The 18,674-nt window shown below is 47.8% G+C and overlaps 2 protein-coding genes across 2 annotated transcripts; both read left to right on the top strand.

Annotated features, from left to right (window-relative positions):
- Window positions 1-680: 680 nt before the first annotated feature.
- LOC127310217 (uncharacterized) lies at window positions 681-4,686 on the top strand. Its single transcript, XM_051340908.2, has 3 exons — window positions 681-1,767; window positions 3,552-3,810; window positions 3,908-4,686. Exons 1-3 carry the CDS (start codon window positions 791-793, stop codon window positions 4,079-4,081), a joined length of 1,410 nt encoding a protein of 469 aa, XP_051196868.1. The 5' UTR covers window positions 681-790; the 3' UTR covers window positions 4,082-4,686.
- A 6,017-nt stretch (window positions 4,687-10,703) lies between these two features.
- Window positions 10,704-14,211, top strand: LOC127310227 (metacaspase-1). Its single transcript, XM_051340916.2, has 5 exons — window positions 10,704-11,107; window positions 12,189-12,519; window positions 13,158-13,278; window positions 13,487-13,705; window positions 13,878-14,211. Exons 1-5 carry the CDS (start codon window positions 10,789-10,791, stop codon window positions 13,935-13,937), a joined length of 1,050 nt encoding a protein of 349 aa, XP_051196876.1. The 5' UTR covers window positions 10,704-10,788; the 3' UTR covers window positions 13,938-14,211.
- Window positions 14,212-18,674: the final 4,463 nt, after the last annotated feature.

Consider the following 18,674-nt stretch of genomic DNA (forward strand, 5'->3'; position numbering starts at 1 on the left):
TTGATTCACAAAAGTCCAAACCATGATGTTCTCATTCCATTTTGAACTTTACGAAATCAAAATCAAGTTTGATTACTCAAATGACAAATGAAGGAATTTTTGCGACGTTGAATCAACTTTTATTTTGCGAAATGTAGTGCAAAAAAGTTAGAAATGTTTTGACTAATTGCAGTTAAGTGAACCAGAACAAATTAAACACAGCTATTTACTAGGGGCTCATTTGATTCCAAGGAATTTGAAAGGATTTGGTTCTTTAGAATTTTTCTTACGTCGGTCAATTGATTCATATGATTAAAATCCTTGGAATTTTGCCTGAGATTTCATTGCACTCTCTCTCTTGGGGTAAATTTTCTATCCATTCAAACCTCAATCTCTTTGTTTTCCCTCTAATGTTATTGATCCAAATCTCTGTGTTCTTTCATTCATGCATTTTGAAAATGATGTGAACCAAAAAGGCCTAAAGAGTACAATCATATTTAAAATTTTGAATCAAGTAGTAAACCAATTCTTTAGTTATATACACTTATTAGCAAGTTTGTGTTAGTTACACTAATCACCCATTCCTGCACACAGCAAAGGAGAGGGAGAGAAGAAAAACCCAGCGAGAAGACGGGGAGCGAGAGGGAGAAAAGACCCGGAAAACCCGGTGCAGAAAAGCGAGGAGAAAAGCGTAGAGAAGGCGGCAGCCCTCCCTCCGTCCTCCCACCCCCCGCCCATGTCGAGACATCCTCCTCCGGCCACCTCCACCACCGCCACCTCCAATTCCAAATCCAATCCCGATCCCAACTAGATGCACCACCACCACCTCCCGGTCTCCCTCGCCGTGCCGCCCGATGCGGCCGCCGGGGCCGACCCGCCGCCGCCGTCCGATCCCAACCACCCGCCTTCCCCGCACCCCTCCTCCCTCCGCATCCACATCCCGGCGAGCCCGCACCACGCGCTCCCCTCCACCCCGCACAAGCGCCCCGTCTCCATGAACTCCTCCTCCTCCTCCACCCCGACCAGGCCTTCACCGTCGCCGTCGCCCTTCACCCCTCCCCGCCGCCGAAAGCTCGCGTCTTCCGCCGCGCCGCCCGCTCCGGCGGCGGCGGCAGCCGCGGCCGCCGCCGCCAGGCACCTCCTGCGCTGCCTCCACCTCCGCCTCCGCATCCTGCTCCTCCTCTCCCTCCCCACCCTCTACTTCCTCTCCCCGTCGCCCGCCTTCCTCCCGCGCTCCCTCCTCGCCGACTTCCTCTCCGCCGCCGCCTTCTCCTGCGCGCTGCTCCTGCTCCTCTGCCTCTCCCTCCCGCGCCTCCCCTTCCCGCTCCCCTTCCCGCTCCCGCTCCGCCGCCCGCGCCGCTCCCCGATCCTCTGGTCCATCGGCTCCTCGCCCTCCGCCTCCGCCTCCGCGCCCACCACCGGCCATTTCGTCCAGGTCTACAGCAACGGCGACATCTACGAGGGCCAGTTCAGCCGCGGCCGCTGCACCGGCAGCGGCGTCTACTACTACTACATGAGCGGCCGCTACGAGGGCGACTGGGTCGACGGCAAGTACGACGGCTTCGGGGTCGAGACCTGGGCCAGGGGCAGCCGCTACCGCGGCCAGTACCGGCAGGGGCTCAGGCACGGCCACGGCGTCTACAGGTTCTACACTGGCGATGTCTACTCCGGGGAATGGTCCAACGGCCAGAGCCATGGCCACGGGGTGCACACCTGCGAAGATGGCAGCCGCTACATCGGCGAGTTCAAGAGAGGTGTGAAACACGGCCTCGGCCACTACCATTTCAGGTTTGCGTTCAACTTTCGGTACTCTTTGAGTTAAATTGTTCAGCGCATTACATGCTAGCCATGATCTGATGTCGTGCTGATATATATAACCTGTGCAAATATTAGTGTTTTAGTGTTAATTTTGGCTAAATATGTGATCTTGGTACCCGTGACATGCAACATGATGATTAAGGGGATTCTAGAGGTCGCGTGGCTGTTTACCTTGCTCAGCGTTTCTCCCCATTGACTGTTAAACATTTACATATTTATTGTTGAACTTGTGTGTGCCTCCTAAGCAGGATTCATGTGTAGTTAGCTATGTCATGAGATAACCTAGGAAATGTACTGACATTGATGAGCAGAATATTACATGTGCTATTAGTTTTGTATATACTGCATAATCACTTATATCAACTCCACTCTTCAATATGAAGTTTTGTCGCTTTCTGTTGAATGGGATGCTTCTTTCAATCAAAGTAAAGGACTTTAGTCAGGTTGTTGATTTCAAGGGAGATATGAGATACTGAGATGGGTTGCTTGGTTGGTTCCCTTCGCGATAGATCTGATGTGGATTTTACTTTTGGCTGCTTGTAGTGGAATATTGAAAAGTGCAATTATAACTAGAGTAGTGTCCCAATAATTCCCCTCACTTCTTTAGGCTACCTCTCCCCTTGTCTTGCTCATGAATCAGAGTACAAGGTACTCCTTTAGGGTACCTCTCCCCATTACCGTTAGAAAGGAAAGCTATTGGCCAGACATAGCACATAATCAATTAGACCCGAATGCAGTTATTGGTTACAAAAGAGAGACTGTTAGCAGCTCCTTTCTTAATATCGGGAGGTACACCTGTACTGGTATTGTAGATGCATCCATCATGTGTGTATTTTCTCTCTGAGATCCTGAATTAAGTTAAAGTTACTGATAACTTTGCCAGTTATGGTTTTGACCTTTCTGATGAACTGTCATGGTAGCCAACTAGTGTGTCAATATCCCACCAGGTTTTGAACTTTATTCTAGTTATGATCTGCAATTCACCTGGTTCAGGGTTTGAATCTTGTTTGAAACAGATCTTGTACCAATTGTGCTATCCAAGCTGTTTATTTCATATCAACTTATTTGTGTGGCTTCAGCTAGTTATGCTCGGGATAAGTTATTGTAATCAGTCATTTTGTTCTATTAGTCAATAAGGAATCTTGTAGTCAGGGCCAGGGCACGTCACAGAGGTCATGTGCTGCATGTTTTGTTCATATTGTTTGCTTACTTGATATATGCATGTGCATTTTGAAAATATATTAATTACTGTTCTATTGCCTTTTTGTCTGATTGGTTATGGGCTATATGAGTCATCAATGATTGCGTCATGGTCGTGTTGTATCTTGTGGTTCTGTTTTGTTGCCATCTATATACCTGCTACATCTAAAGATAGCATATGAGAAACTATTTTCTTTCCAGTTATGTTAACATATTGCTATCACAATAGCATGTTCATTTTTTGAAAAATTGATTGCATATAACGTGTTATGTGATGATTCCTAGTTATACTGTGCTATACATTTGCAGTAGTACCCCTTGTTTTTATTTCCTTGTTCTTAACCTTATTTCATTTCCATGCATTTTGCTTCATTATGAGTTCATCTTAAGCTCATGCTTGTTTAGGTTGTGATATGTTACCATACCTTTTTTTTCTAGTCTAGCCTTTCCCAGCTGCGTTTGCCTGCTTGGCATTAGGAAAAGAAACTACGCAGCATGCTGCAGTATCGGTTTTGAGTTGAGGTTTGAACTAATATTTTGTGGGCTGTTGTTAGGAATGGTGACACCTATGCTGGGGAGTACTTTGCTGATAGAATGCATGGTTTCGGAGTCTACAGCTTTGCTAATGGCCATAGATACGAGGGTGCATGGCATGAGGGCAGAAGGCAGGGTTTAGGCATGTATACGTTCAGAAATGGGGAGACGCAAGCAGGCCACTGGCAAAATGGAGTTCTTGACACCTTAAGCACCCAAAATGTTGTCCCTGGGTCACCTATTGCTGTGAACCATTCCAAGGTCCTCAATGCGGTGCAGGTAATGTGCCAGCAGACCATCCTTAGTTGCTAGAAAGAGTTTCCCCTCCCATGATGATACAACTGTTGTAACTGATATCTGATTATGACACTCTCAGGAGGCGAGAAGAGCTACAGAGCGGGCCTATGATGTCCCAAGAGTAGATGATAAGGTGAACAAAGCTGTTGCTGCAGCTAATAAAGCAGCCAATGCAGCCAGAGTGGCTGCCGTGAAGGCTGCACAAAAGCGCATCCCAAATCATAGTGATGATCTACCATTGTCAATAGTGTGAGAATAAAGCCAACATAATGTTGGCATGGAGCTGCTTCGTGATTCCATCGCATCGCAATACCAATCGCCCAGCAGAACCTTCAACTTCTCTTATGTGGGGTAAGTTGCTCTGCCACCGGGCCCATGGCGACACCTGAGTGACTTCCGTTGCATGAAAGCTTCGGAATCAGAGTTTTCCGCCATCCCTTCCATACATCTTTGCGGTGCCTTTCGTGACACAGCAGAACTTCTGCGGTGAGAGCTTTCCGTTGTCGAAGGCAACGGATTGAGGTAGTTTCCTGCTGCTTTCCTTCAGTGTAATACACCATCCTACGTTAGAGATATGATGATTATGTACACCCCCAGACATCAGGAGACAAAATTATGTTCAGTGTGTGCCTCGCTTTAAGCTTGTATAGAAGTAAAGAATCCTACGTGTTTTCACGGCGCCGGCTGTTGAGGTTGGAGAACCAGATGCCGCCCGCTGTTGTCTGTAGCAGAAACGCATAAAAGAGCGTGCATGATCACGATTGATTCGTGTGGGCTTCCTGTTGTTTTTTGTGTGTCACTGTAAATTGAAGTGTTATTATATTACCAGCACTAGCAGTAACTTTATGTTGCAACTCAGTATCATTTTGTGAGTCTCTGATTATACTTCTCTAAGAAGGATAAGAATTTTATAGATTTTAAAGAGGATGATAAGAATTCCCAGGACGATTCATTTACTTAGGATCCTGATTGGATCCGACGTGCTAGGATCAATTGTCAAACTTATTGCTGAAACTATAAAATCCTAAACATGCCTGGGAAACCAGGATACCGATTAACCCATAAATGGAGAACTCACAGGTCGTTGCTCTTCATGGATATGTAACAGCATACACAGAGGAAATATGTTAGCACTTGGGGCAGAAGTTGACAGAGCCAATGTTTGATTCGATGGTTAAGATTTTAGCAGTGAGAACTACAGATATCAATTCTTTTTTACGTGGAAAACTCTCAATTCGAAAGGAAAAAATCATGGGACGAAGCCACCCATTTTCCCCTCACTATTATTAAATGAGGATACAACTTGTTCTTCTATGTAGAACTCATACATAAAGATACACCTAGTTGTTAGATGCAACAACAAGAGCTAGAGATTAGAGCAATCTCGATAAAGATGGTGAAATCACATCTTGAAAGAGACAAGGTAGAGAATTTAGATTTCACAACCTTATAATAGGTAGTGCCGTGTGCTTGATTTGAGATTTTTATCTCTCGAACTTTAACATCATCTTCTTTCCCTTTATCTAGAGCTAACCTCCTGGATTTTCGTCACTCCACTTTACAGTGGCTGGATGGAAGATTAACTTCCTCTCATGTACAATGCCTAAAATGACACTTGGTCATGATCCTAGTGGACAATGCGCTCTTCCACCTATTTGGGTAGTGTAAAAGATTTCATAACGCCATCTCCTCGTCCCACACGAGGTGATACCCAGCAAAACTTGTATCAGCGCTCACTTTTACACACCAAATGCATATTGGAGAATAGATTCTTGGTTAGGCAACTAGTAGGTGTTCGGCTGGCGGGTGAACGTAGACGCGAGCGTGCATCCGCTCTGCTGCAACTCAGAGAAACAAAGGGCGTGATTAGTTTTTAGCAGCGTTTTCTCACATCTGTGGAACACGGCTATGTGTATGCACGCTCTAATCCTTGTTGTGCAATTTATTTGGTTGCAAACAATTTATATTTTGCATCAGCTGTGAAGCAAAGTCCCGGCGTGTTTCAACAAATTGGAAGGTTGTTTGCCGAATACGATTACCTCCTACCTTTTTTTGGTGAGCTTACCCAGTTCACCATATGTGCCCACAAGATATTCGACACAATAAGAAATGATAGGACGACAACCATAGATCACATAATCAGTAAGGCTATCATAAGGATAACAGTTATAGCAGTGGATCATAGTGTTTCACCACGAGTTCACGAACAACATCTCGTGATGCAGCATAAGTTTCTCAACCTAGGGGTTACATAAATACTACCACACAAAATTTACAGACTTGCCACTAGTTCAGATCAAACCTACCTACTCCCAAAATATACATCATGGATGTGATGTTCATCATCATCAGCAGGACAAGCACGACAACAAGCATACAATGCTCCGTCTCCTCAGAGGTAGTACTACGTCAGGAAGGCAGTGAATCAATCCATCCCGCCAGCAGAGGTCATCGCAAGATAGTGTTCACCTGTGCCTTGTGATCCATGAGGTGACTTAGAACACGGTGGACCACAGCGGGAGTGAGCCGAGCAGCTGGAACTCGCCCGACGTAGATCATCTTCATCTGAACATAGTTCTCTATGAGCTTGTTGATGAGATCCGCGTACCTAGTGTGAGTCTGCAATGATAAGGAAAGTTAATTCTTCATGCATAGTATGAAAGTGAATAAAGTGAAACAAAATGTGCACTGATCTAATCTTGGTGTGGGCATAGTATGCATCATCGTCCATCATGATTGTTGATGTCTTCTCCACCCAATGCAGGTCCTCAAGAATCTTTAGCATGCAGACAAACCCACTTTGCTCTCTAGTGCCTAGGATGGTTGTAGAGTTGGTCCACACCAACTTCACGGCCGGTTAACTTGAGAACAACCTCTACAATCGCTATCGGGTCACAGTTCCTGAAGACCTAACTCCGGTCTTCCCTTCCTTCACCAACTTGCACACCCGATTCAACACGAAGGTGGACAAAGCAGCATGCCATATCATGATGTTCTTCTTCCTAATAGGGCATGCAGTACCTATCAGGCACCAGGATATACCGGAGTGGCTAAGTCGACAACACAGAACTCGCCGACAAATCAAGGGAGGCCGCCTCCTATAAAGATAATCCAAGTACGAAAGTGCAAGAACAATGGCAAAGAAGCTGGCTAATAGGTCAAAATCATTGACAATGGTAAGCAAGCAAGCAAGCATGGTAACAAGCTTCATGAAACTAGCAAACTCCTTGTGTGCAAAGACTATGAACAAAAGACATTACTAATCTTCTATGCATGCTGCCATGTATAAGTGCGAAGCTGGTACGCGGAGAAGTTGCGCACGTCATAGAACCAACCCTCATACCAACTATTGAACTTATACGTGGACGACACAACTTAGAAAACGCATAACCAGGTGTTCGACGAAAATACGCCGACTCAAAATCATAGCAATCCAATCTGCTCTTGCAAATCGAAGCAATAACTAAACAGAACTACTCTACTCTTACAGGAAGATCCACAAAGTGGGAAAATGGTGGCGCGGCTATGGACAGTGAGGCGGGGAGGTGTAAATAGGCGAGGAGTATCGACGGGAGGTGAGCGAATTTCTCCTGCCATCCCCACATTGCATCAATTTTTTCCCAGCGAGCGCGAGACGAGGATGGCTCACGAGAAACGGCCAAATCAAACGTTTTCCTCGTACAACTTTTTGGATGCTTTAAAATTCGTACAATGCCGGAAATGTTTTCCCCGCATGCCATCCAAACGTCCGTTTTTCGTCCCCTGGATCACTAGGGGTGTGTTCGTTTTTTGGATGGGGTGGAATAGAATGGAACCATTCCATTCCACTGTCACAGAACCGTTCCATCCCTGTGTTCGGTTTGGATTTTTTTTTTGTCACGGAACGGTTCCATCCATGTGTTCGGTTTTGGAATGGGATGAGAATGGAATGTAATGGGTGAGATAGTCACCCGATTAATTATTCTAAACTCGATTAATTATTTACTAAACCTGATTAAGTAATGCTAAACTTGATTAATTATTGCTAAACTTGGTTAATTATTGCTAAACTGAATTAATCAGCGTGTGACAGTCACCCATTCCACCTCGTCCGGCCGAATCGGAAACCACTTCATTCTGGATCTAGGGATTCCATTTCAGTTTGCAACCGAACGCAGGAACGGGCTCTGGGTGCGGAACGGTTCCATTCCATTCCACCCCATCCCCAAACCGAACACACCCTAGATGTGAGAAATCGCATCGTTAGCACCCAAACACTTAGGGCATCTCCACTCGTTGGCGCTCCCCACGGCGAAATCCGGACGAAACAACCGCCGGATTGGACAAAATAAAGTCGTGGGGAGTACCGTATTTCCAGTCGTCCACCCGGAGTTTGGTGGACATAGTTTAAATTCAAACAAAGCGTCATCCCGCGCTACAAGTACGGCCAGTTGATCGGCAAAAGGAGCAAAAGGATCAGCCACAGATCGGCGATCAGAGGGAAATTACACGGAAACAGGCTCATCGGCAGTCCCGGCCGGCACGGCGGTGTCCGACGGACCAGTTTCCTCACACGCCGTGGTCGAAGCGGCTGCGGCAGTCGACGACGAAGCAGCGGCAGTGGACTTCGAAGCAGCGGTAGTCGATGAGGTAGACGGTGAAGAAGACGAGGTAGGAGCCGGCGGAGACGACAAAGGACTGGCCGGAGTGGCTCGGAGGATGTCGCTGCGGTGGCCCTGGTACCAATTCCTCGTCTCCTCGTCCATCAGTTCCATGTTGCCGCCGCCCATTAGGAACGCCAAGTCTGTGTTCCTATTCTTCGCCGCCGCCGTCGTCTTCAGCAGGGCGATCTAGACGCCTTGGTTGGCGAGCATCTCCCGCCACCTGCCGTCGAACTTGTCGTTCCTCCCGTCGGCGTGCGTCCTCAAGTCGGCCCAACACTTGTCGATCGACGCCTGCATCCTATCGGCGGGATTGCCCATCTTTTTGAGCTCTTTGAGCTACTTCTGGCCGAGTTCAGGGCGCCCTTCCTCCGCGCCATCCACCGGAGCGTCGGGGTTGTACTGCTCGGTCTTGCTCTTCGAGAGGGTCTTGCGGGTTTCCTTCCACTTCTCGCAGTTCTCGAGGCGGGCGTAGACGTTCAGGAACTTGAACTGCATGCCGGTGTCGTCCATGTACATGTCCAAAGCACGGCGCAGCTTGGGAAAAAGAGTACGGCGATACGGGTCAGCTCACGATGATGTACACGGTGCACAGCTAACCTCGGTGATGCAGGGTCGACGGAGCATACCTTTTGCTCCAAGTCGTGGCCGCTGATCGGCCGTTCTTCGACCTCATCCTGTATGCCGTGCCATTTGCTGCACGCCGTCTGCATGATCCCCCAATGGGTGGCCATTGCCTTGTCTCCCCGGTACACATTCATGTTCGTCTTGTTGAAGTAGGGATCGACGAGTTTGCGTTCGTCGAACGCCTGCTTCACTCGAATCCAATATGTGTCGAACGACTGATTGGCCCCGGTTATGCCGTTCATGGACACGGTCATCCAAGCTTCGGCGAGGCACTCCTCTTCCTTCGGCGTCCATTTGATACGCGGTTCGGCAGGTGGCGAGTCCTTCTTCCTCTTCTTCTTCCCCTTCGACAGGTTGGCGGCGGCTTGAGTTGGCTCTTCTTCTTCTTCGTCTTCTTCTTCGACGGCTTGGCTTCCGTCGGCCACATCCTCCACATACTCGTTGCGCGCCGCGACAGCTGCCGTCGCCCTCGCCTCCTCTTGCGTGAAGAAGCCCGGGCTCGCAGCGGCGGCGGCCATGAAGAACCCCGGGCTCGCAGCAGCGGCCATGGAGCCGGAGATGATCATCTCGTGGATCTCCTCTTCGTTCGGCGCCGCCATCGCACCGAACGGGAGCGGCCCTCGTCGCAGGGCCGGCGAGGTGCCCTCGAACTGGCCGCCGCTGCCGACGTCAAGCTCGGGCGGCGACGGTGTGAACCTGGATGGTTGGACGTAGGCGCCCTCTTGGAACATGGCAGGCGGCGACGGCGAGTACATCGAAGGGGAGAAGGACGACGGGGAACTGCTTGTACCTTGCGTCGGCCATTGGCCGGGGAACATGTCGCCGCCGCCGGGAACATGGCCCATGCTGATCTTCCTCGCTTGTTCGTCCTGGGCCGCCGCCGCCCTCTTGGCGGCGGCTTTTTTCACCCTCTCCGCCCTGCCGCTTGTTTCGACCTCGCGCCGTTTCTCGTCCGCCGCCCACTCTGCGTGCGTCATGCCCGGCGGCCGCTCCTTCTTCGCCCGCGGCTTCCTCGTCGTCGCCTTCGGCGGCATTGTGGTGGATGAGAAGACGAGGAGGAGAGCGGTGGTGGACGAGGCCGGGAACTGGAATTGGAAGACGAGGAGGAGGATGGACAAATTCAGCGGGAGAGAATGGGGATAAACAAGCAACTTGGAGGGAAAATCGACAGGATTTGGTTTTCCTCTCGTCGACTACGCGGGTCCACACGACGTTTCGCGCCAAATTCTTTCGTCCGGAGTCCTCGAGCGCGCCCCGGGGGCCGGGGATGGCGTGGGCTCGCCGGATGGATGAAGGGCCAAATCCGGACGAAAACGAGAAACCGGGCGCGACTGAGCCGAATTACGCCGTCCAGATGAAAAAAACGTCGCTCGGGGGCTCGTCGGGGAGACGAGTGGAGATGCTCTTACTGTACAAGTCACCGCGTCAAGCCTAGGCTACGTATGCATTTACCTCAGGCACATCACTTTTTCCGGTTCGTCGCGTCGATCACTGCGTCAACGGCCGGACCGTGCACCCAAGCATATGTGCAAAGGAAACGCAGAAAGGAGGGTCTCGAAGCCGACAGCGTATATACGCCGACGCCCACCTTCAACGGCTCCACCACCACGCGCAAAACAAGCCCGGAGCCCGAATCCATCCACCCACCCCCACCCAACACCTCTCACCTCCTCCGCCGCCCGCCGCCGGCGCGATGATGATGCTGGTCAACTGCTCCGGCTGCCGCACGCCGCTGCAGCTGCCGCAGGGGGCGCCCTGCATCCGCTGCGCCATCTGCGGCGCCGTCACCCACGTCGCCGCGGCCCCCGCGCCCGGCCCCCTCGCCCACGCCGACCCCGCCCGGGGCCCGCCTCCCCCGCCCGCGCACGGCCGGAAGCGCGCCGTCATCATCGGGATCTCCTACCGCTTCTCGCGACACGAGCTCAAGGGCTGCATCAACGACGCCAAGTGCATGCGCCACCTCCTCACCACCCGCTTCAGCTTCCCCGACGACTCCATCATCATGCTCACAGGTATAATAATCCGCGCCCACGGTGGCTCCCGTCATCGCGCGATTTGTTTTTCTGTCTGCCGTTTGGGCTTAGGGCATGATTTGGGTAGGGGAATTGGGGAAGGCTTTTTTTGCGTTTGGATTCGTTATCCGCGTGCTAGCTGTTTAGCCCCATGCGATCCATGATGAATATGTAGCGGGGAGCTGGGGGCATGGGAGGAGATGGTATATGCGTTATTGCTATCAAAATGATATATCAGAGACTATGATGCTACTGGCATGGAGCGTGCTCATGAATGAGTTGTTCGTTTGCATCCAATTCCATCGAAAAGTAATTACATGAAGGTCAGCTGAGAACTGGCATTTTATTTTCTCTTCAAAAGTGCCTGAATATGGGTTGGTTACTTGGTTTGACTATTTGGTATGACCTCTCGCATTGCTTATGTCTGAGTTGTGTGAATCGAGACAAGTCCAGTGAGCTGATTTGATCCACTAATATTGTTATCAATCACGAGCTTTCATCTTTACACTTGGACTTGGTTGATAACATAAACTAATCTACTGAAACTTAAATGTGCATTGCTCTGTTTTTTTTTTAGTATTTATACAGTTTGTTCTTACGAATATTATAAGTAGCTGAAGAAAAGGAATTGCAATTCCACATGTGGGAACTGTACAAATTTAATCTGCAAGTTTGAGATGGTATTTGTCTTAAACATGTATTATTTGTTTACCTATACATAATGTTCACTTTGCAGCACTTGGTGATGATACTTTCTTGCTATCTGTCATATTCTTACTACCGAACTCTTGATCTGTATGTAAATGCTGCGTGCTTCTTGGTTTTATTTGTTGTTAAGCAACACAATGCATCATCCACAATATGAGTATTTCATAACCGAACTAGGTGCATAGACTTAAAGAATATTCTCATATTATGGTATGTTACATTAGATACAGTCTAGGTGAGCTTGTAATGTAAGTTTTTGATTTTCCTTTGTAAAGTCTCCCCTATATGCCATTTGTTTTCATTGATATCTACTGCAAGTTTAACTCCTGAACCCCGCAATAATGCTTGCATTTCTCACTTTCTTGCTCTGCAGAAGAACAAACCGATCCTTTCAAAATTCCAACAAAGCATAACATAAGGATGGCCATGTATTGGCTTCTACAAGGTAGTCAACCGGGAGACTCGCTGGTGTTTCATTATTCTGGCCATGGGGCACAGCAAAGAAGCTACAGTGGAGATGAGGCTGATGGGATGGATGAAACCTTCTGCCCGTTGGATTTTGAGACGCAGGGAATGATTGTGGATGATGAGATCAATACCGCGCTTGTTAGACCACTACCTCATGGAGCTAAACTTCATGCACTCATAGATGCTTGCCACAGTGGGACTGCGCTTGATTTGCCGTTCCTCTGCAGAATGAGCAGGTTCTTTAATCTTGTCGTACTGCCTTGTGCTTGGCATGATAAATCACATGTTTCTGTCCTACAATTGAATCTTCTTACCTCGAGCCCCTGATGCTTGGCATGATAAATTTTGGCATCCTGCTTAACTTTTCTATTTGGAACGCAATTTGACGAGACAATACTACTGAGCTAATTTTATTTCCAAGTATATCAATAACCCCCCTCTCTGTCGTTGACCTGTTACTACATCCATAAAGTATCTAATTAAGTTTTATGTCATGTAACAGACTGGTTTCATCATTGCAATGGAACTGGGGATGACCTCCCTTTTGATCTAAAAATTAAGTGTTATGCTCTTTTCACTTGTTGTTTTAGTGTCATATTCTTATTACACTATGACCTTTCTCATATCATGCCTAATTGCAGCATTTTTAACATGATTACTCGGCAAAACTGTTCTCGGCGCATCAATTGAAATTTTTTCTAGCCTAGAATAGCAATATGCTTTCTGAGGCTTAATTGTAGTCTTGTGCCTCTTTAGGCTTTGTTTTGGGTTCAGTGAATGCAATGTGACTAACATAGATCTGCAAAACATTCCATTGTTTCCATATATGATGGACTGTATCTACAGCTAAAGTTTCTTATTCATTTTGATACAGGACTGGGCAGTATGTATGGGAAGATCACAGGCCACGATCTGGCGTCTGGAAAGGAACTAGTGGCGGGGAAGCTATTTCCTTTAGTGGTTGTGATGATCATCAGACATCAGCAGATACATCAGTAAGCTCTAACCTGATTCATTTATTTGCTGAAATATCAGTTGGCATTATAATATATATGTGCTATTCTTCTGCAACTATCAGGCAACTTCTTTTGAAAGACATGCGATTCCTTTTGGCAAATCATGCTTTCATGCAGTTTACACTTTTTTTTTGCGAAGTTTGCTTACTCTTGTTTGACATGTGATTCAATTGGATTTTTTCTTCAGGCCTTGTCAAAGATCACTTCGACTGGTGCAATGACATTTTGCTTCATCCAAGCTATTGAACGCGGTGAGGCCGCCACCTATGGGAGTATACTGAACTCCATGCGTACGACAATACGGAACACAGGAGGTGGTGCTTCAATTGCAGGAGGTGGTGCGGTTACATCGCTCATTTCGATGCTTCTCACAGGGGGGAGCGGAGGTACTGGTGGACTCAAACAGGTAACTTTCTGGGGGTTTGCAAATGCATCTCAGTATATCCCTTGCAAATCTGTATTTGCTGTTTGTTTTGGCATAATAATGTGTGTAATCAAACATTTTCTTTTGAAGTCGTGTAGTATCATCTTGTCAGTTTGTCAACAATACTGACTGTCTGTTCCGTCTACACCTGCAGGAGCCACAGCTAACTGCAGGCGATATGTTTGATGTGTATGCGAAGCCATTTTCGCTATGATACGATTGTGGTATTCTCTATTGCGTTCTATGATTATTCAATCATGAGTCCCGGTTTAAACTATCATGTACAGTTCACAGTTGAAATGGCTCCTCCATATATAGAGCTAACTTAATTTAGTGTGTATCTTTTGATGCTCGTATTCAGATCAGTATTATCGGCCCTCCCTGGGATTGTTCCCAATATGAGTAATTGTCATTTCTTCTTTCATCTAGACCACAATATAGTGCATGGATTGAAAAGATTTCAGGCTAATTGGAAGTTTGTTCTTATTCGTTCCCTCTTTTTTCTGCATTTGAATTTGGAACTATATCTTTTTTCCATAGTAATACTTTAGTCATGCATTTATCCTATTCTTTTTTTTTTTTGATCCATGGATTCTATCATCTGAAATGCCCACAAATACTTCGTATTATATGGTTTGTTATATGTTGTGCAGACCAACTAATTTGGAAACGTCGCCAATTTGTGCTAATGTCGGCCATTTTTTTTGGGGGGGGGGGGGGGGGGTGTGTGGAATATGCCAGTGGTGTACCATTTTTTTTAATAGAACAAGATGGCAAAGGGCAGGGACTTAGACTACTATCTAACGTTATTCTGAACTCCTGGAACTGCACTTTCAACTGAGCAGCAAATATTGAATTCGTCAATGATTCTTGCGCACATTTGTTGTACCGAGAACTTTTGCTCCTTATTTCCAAACAAAAGTATTTCGATGCTCAAAGGGACCAGGAATGTACAAAGTTTGGACCAGCATGTAAGTGTTACGAACACTCGAAGCTCTTTTTTACCTTGTTGCGAAACCTACTTCATTCTCTGTCCCACCACTCAAGCTTTGCCATCTGCAATCGGGGGGCAGCAGGAATGCACAAAGTTTGGAATCAGCTGTGCCATCCTTGTCTTGCGCATACACATGGGATAAAATGTCTTCACCAGGCCGTCTTCTTGAAGACGGACGAAGCACACAGCATGTCATTTCTCGCTCTTCTTTCAGTCGTCCAAACTGTAGCATGTCATTCCACTTGAAGATTTTACACTTGCGTCTCCAGCAGCCCTCAAATAGGCGTCAGCAGGGGCACCGGCACTGCCGTATATGGGGACGTCGCCACAACATCCTCTATTTGGGGATGCTGCTCAACACCGGCGCCCCCCATACGCCAGCCCGATAGATTTTGAAATTTAAAATGATATTTAAAAACCGAAATTTATATAAAAATAACTCGAATCTAAACATAACTAAAACTTAAACTTAATCCTGATCTACTGGCCGTAGGTTGGGGCGCTCGACGGCCCCTGCCTCGTCGTCGTTCTTCGCCTTTGCCGCCTGCGTTCGTGCCCGCTTCTCGTCCCTTGCTTCGCTCATCTGGCGGTGGAGCATGGCGGCCGGTGTCGCAGAACCTTGCCGGCGACGCTGTCCCCGCGCTTCCATCCTTTCCCGAGAAGCTCCGATCTCGGCGCGCCTCTCCTGCTCGCCGCGAGCGCCTTGTAGTCGCGATGAGTGTTGAGCTCTGCGAGCTTCTGTCGCTCCGCCTCCATGAGGAGGCGTCCCACCTCCTCCGTGGCCGCTCGCTGGTGTGAGATCTCGAGGACGTGCTTGAGGTTCGTGTCGTTGACGAACTTGCGCTCCTCCTCCTTGAAAGTGCATGTGAAAGGATCGTATGCCGCACCTAGAGGGGGGGGGGGGTGAATAGGTGCTAACCAATTTTTAGTTCTTTTTCAATTTAGGCTTGACACAAAGGTAAATTCTCTAGATATGCAACTAAGTGAATTTACCTATATGACAAGGTTATCAACTAAGCAAGATATAGCTACGCAATATATAGGAGATAGAATGGGATAGAGGTAACCGAGAGTGGAGCACGCGATGACACGGAGATGATTTCCGTAGTTCCCTTCCTTTGCAAGAAGGTACGTCTACGTTTGGAGGAGTGTGGTTGCTACGCAAGCCAAACCAACAGCCACGAAGGCTTCACTCAGATCTCCTGTGAGCAACGCCACGAAGGCCTAGCCCACTTCCACTAAGGGATTTCCTCGAGGCGGAAACCGGGCCTTTACAAGGTTCTTGGGGCACACATCCACAACTGAATTGGAGGCTCCCAAATCTGTAACAATACAACAATCAACAACAACACATCAACTCAAATCAACTAGGGAACCAAATAGGAACACTAGCATGAGATCCCTCAAACAAATGAGGGGGAAATGAAAAACGCTTCGGTGAGGATGTAGATCGGTGGCTTCTTCTTCGAATCTCCAAAGATCAAGAGATTTGGTTGGGGGGAGGAAGGAGATCTTGCAAATCTTGTGTTTCTTGAAGTGGCTCTAATGGAGGTGAAGCTTGGCAGATTTCTTGTGCAATGATTGAGCAAAGGGGTAAGGAAGAAGAAGAGGGGTATAAATACCCCTCCCCAAAATCCAGCCGTTGAGCTTTTCGGGGGGCCGGATAATCCGGCCTAAGTTAGGGCCGGATAATCCCCCCCCCCCCCCCCCCGGATAATCCGGTCACAGGTACAAAACCATGACAATGTCCGGGCAATTGTCCGGCCCCTATTCAGAGAAGCAATTCTCCAGGTCCTTAGCCATTTTCGAGGGCCCCGGATATTCTTGAAATATCCGCCCCGGATAATCCGGCCCTGGGACAAAACCAGGACAATATCCGGGCAAATGTCCGGCCCCTATACTGAGCTGCAATTCTCCAGGTCCTTAGCCATTTTCGAGGGGGCCGGATATTCTTGAAATATCCGGCCCGGATAATCCGGCCCTGGGACAAAACCAGGACAATATCCGGGCAAATGTCCGGCCCCTATACTGAGCAGCACATCCTCAAGTTCTTAACCAAAAATCTGGGGGCCAGATATTTTGGAAATATCCGGCCCGGATTATCCGGCCTGTTGAACATTTTTGCAAATGCTTTTTGACAGCACTGACCACATCCAACACACAAACAAATGTATCTATGTAATCCCTGTACCACTTAAACAACCGTTAGTGTATCACATATATTGACATCAAACACTCAAAACATAATTATGAGAGATGTTCTTTCAATCTCCCCCTTTTTGGTGTTTGATGACAATATACGGATTTGCAAGAGAATAACTATAGAGGCAAACATGATGGCAAAAACATAGAGGCACTCCCCCTACATGTGTGCATATAAGTAATTTGCATTTGAATACAAATACACAACACATAGGATTGCGGTGCCTCAATACTAGAGGTATCCATTATGAGCTCTAACAAGAGACATATACATATATGAAGTTGAGATAGGATGCTAGAAGTCATACCCATGTGTAGATATATGATACGGAGATATAGCATCACACATGATATAATAGTCTTGATCTCAACATATAGAAATCCGAAAACCATAACAATGTCTCACACCACATAGCACATAGTTTTAAACGAACACAACCAAAGCAAATAGTTCAAATAAGAGGGAACACAAGCACTAAAGGAATGATAAACGCAAATGCTTGTGCCCAAACCATGCAAATCCCCGAGATAGTTCCTAATAGAACGCTTCTCCCCCTTTGGCATCGAGACGACAAAAGGGAACAAGCGCGATGCTACTCACCCCATGGGGATCACTCGGAGGCATCTTCATCATCGGACTCGTACGCCGCTTCTTCTTCTTCTTCATCAGTGTCAGGGGCATCCGGAGAGCAGCGTGTGTGGCTGGACCTTTGAATGCAGTCATCAAGATCACTCCACGGAACCTGTGCAGAATGCCACCCACTGTAACCTGGGTGAACTGGAGGCTGAGGAGGGGGTCCTTGCTCACCACTGAGCTTGTGCAGAATAACCGCCTGAGTATGCTTAATCTCAGAACGCTCCCGGCTGGCCGCATAGTTCTCCTTATGGATCTCAATGTTCATGCAAAGGATGTAACGCTGAAACCAACTGAGTCTGCTCACTTGTTTCTTCATAGCAGGGAGGTCAGAATGGCGAGCAGGAGCAAATCCACTAGAACGAGCATCACCCATGAAGGAGTCAGGTGGAGGTACAGCAGAAGAGACAGGCTTAATCTTGTAGGGCTTCTTGACAGAGTGCTTCATCAAAGGGTATCCGCTCAAATCTTCACCATCCAAGGCCACAGAGTTGTTGATGAGGAGCTGAATATATGGAGCATAGGGAATGGTGGTCCGGGAGAGCATGGCATCACGAATCTCATGGAAGATGAAGTCCATGACATCAATAGTGTAGTCACGTTCCTCATCAACATCACGAGCACACTTCAAGCTGAGATGCATAAGATCCACAAGGGTTCCCCGGAGAGCATCATTGTTACCACCACTTGGAGTAATGGTGGCCCGAAAGAACCTGAGCAACTGACCATAGATGGGAAGCAGCCCCTTGGAAGTACCAACCTTTCCAGCTGTGGTATAGAGATCAAAAAGGGCATTCTTATCTGTCCTCTGTGGTCCATGAAGGCCACGACCTCCTTCAGCCGGAAGTCCAAGAATACTAGCAAACCGGCGCAGGGTTGCCCTACAGTGAGTAGAGCCAGACATCCATTCCATAGTGCGTTCTTCATCTGTCCGGATGGCCAAAGTGGCAAAGAATTGCTTCACCAAATCTGGGTTATAGTCACACTGAATCTTCATGATCTCCTTCCACCCCAACCTGCCAGCAACCCAGATGGCATCTTCAAAGTGATTGTTTTCAGAAAGAACATCCACATCAATTGCTTGCATGGGTCTCAGATTCTTCATGGGCACATAGATGTCC

This window comes from Lolium perenne, chromosome 1, assembly GCF_019359855.2.
Source record: "Lolium perenne isolate Kyuss_39 chromosome 1, Kyuss_2.0, whole genome shotgun sequence".
Lineage (NCBI taxonomy): Eukaryota > Viridiplantae > Streptophyta > Magnoliopsida > Poales > Poaceae > Lolium > Lolium perenne.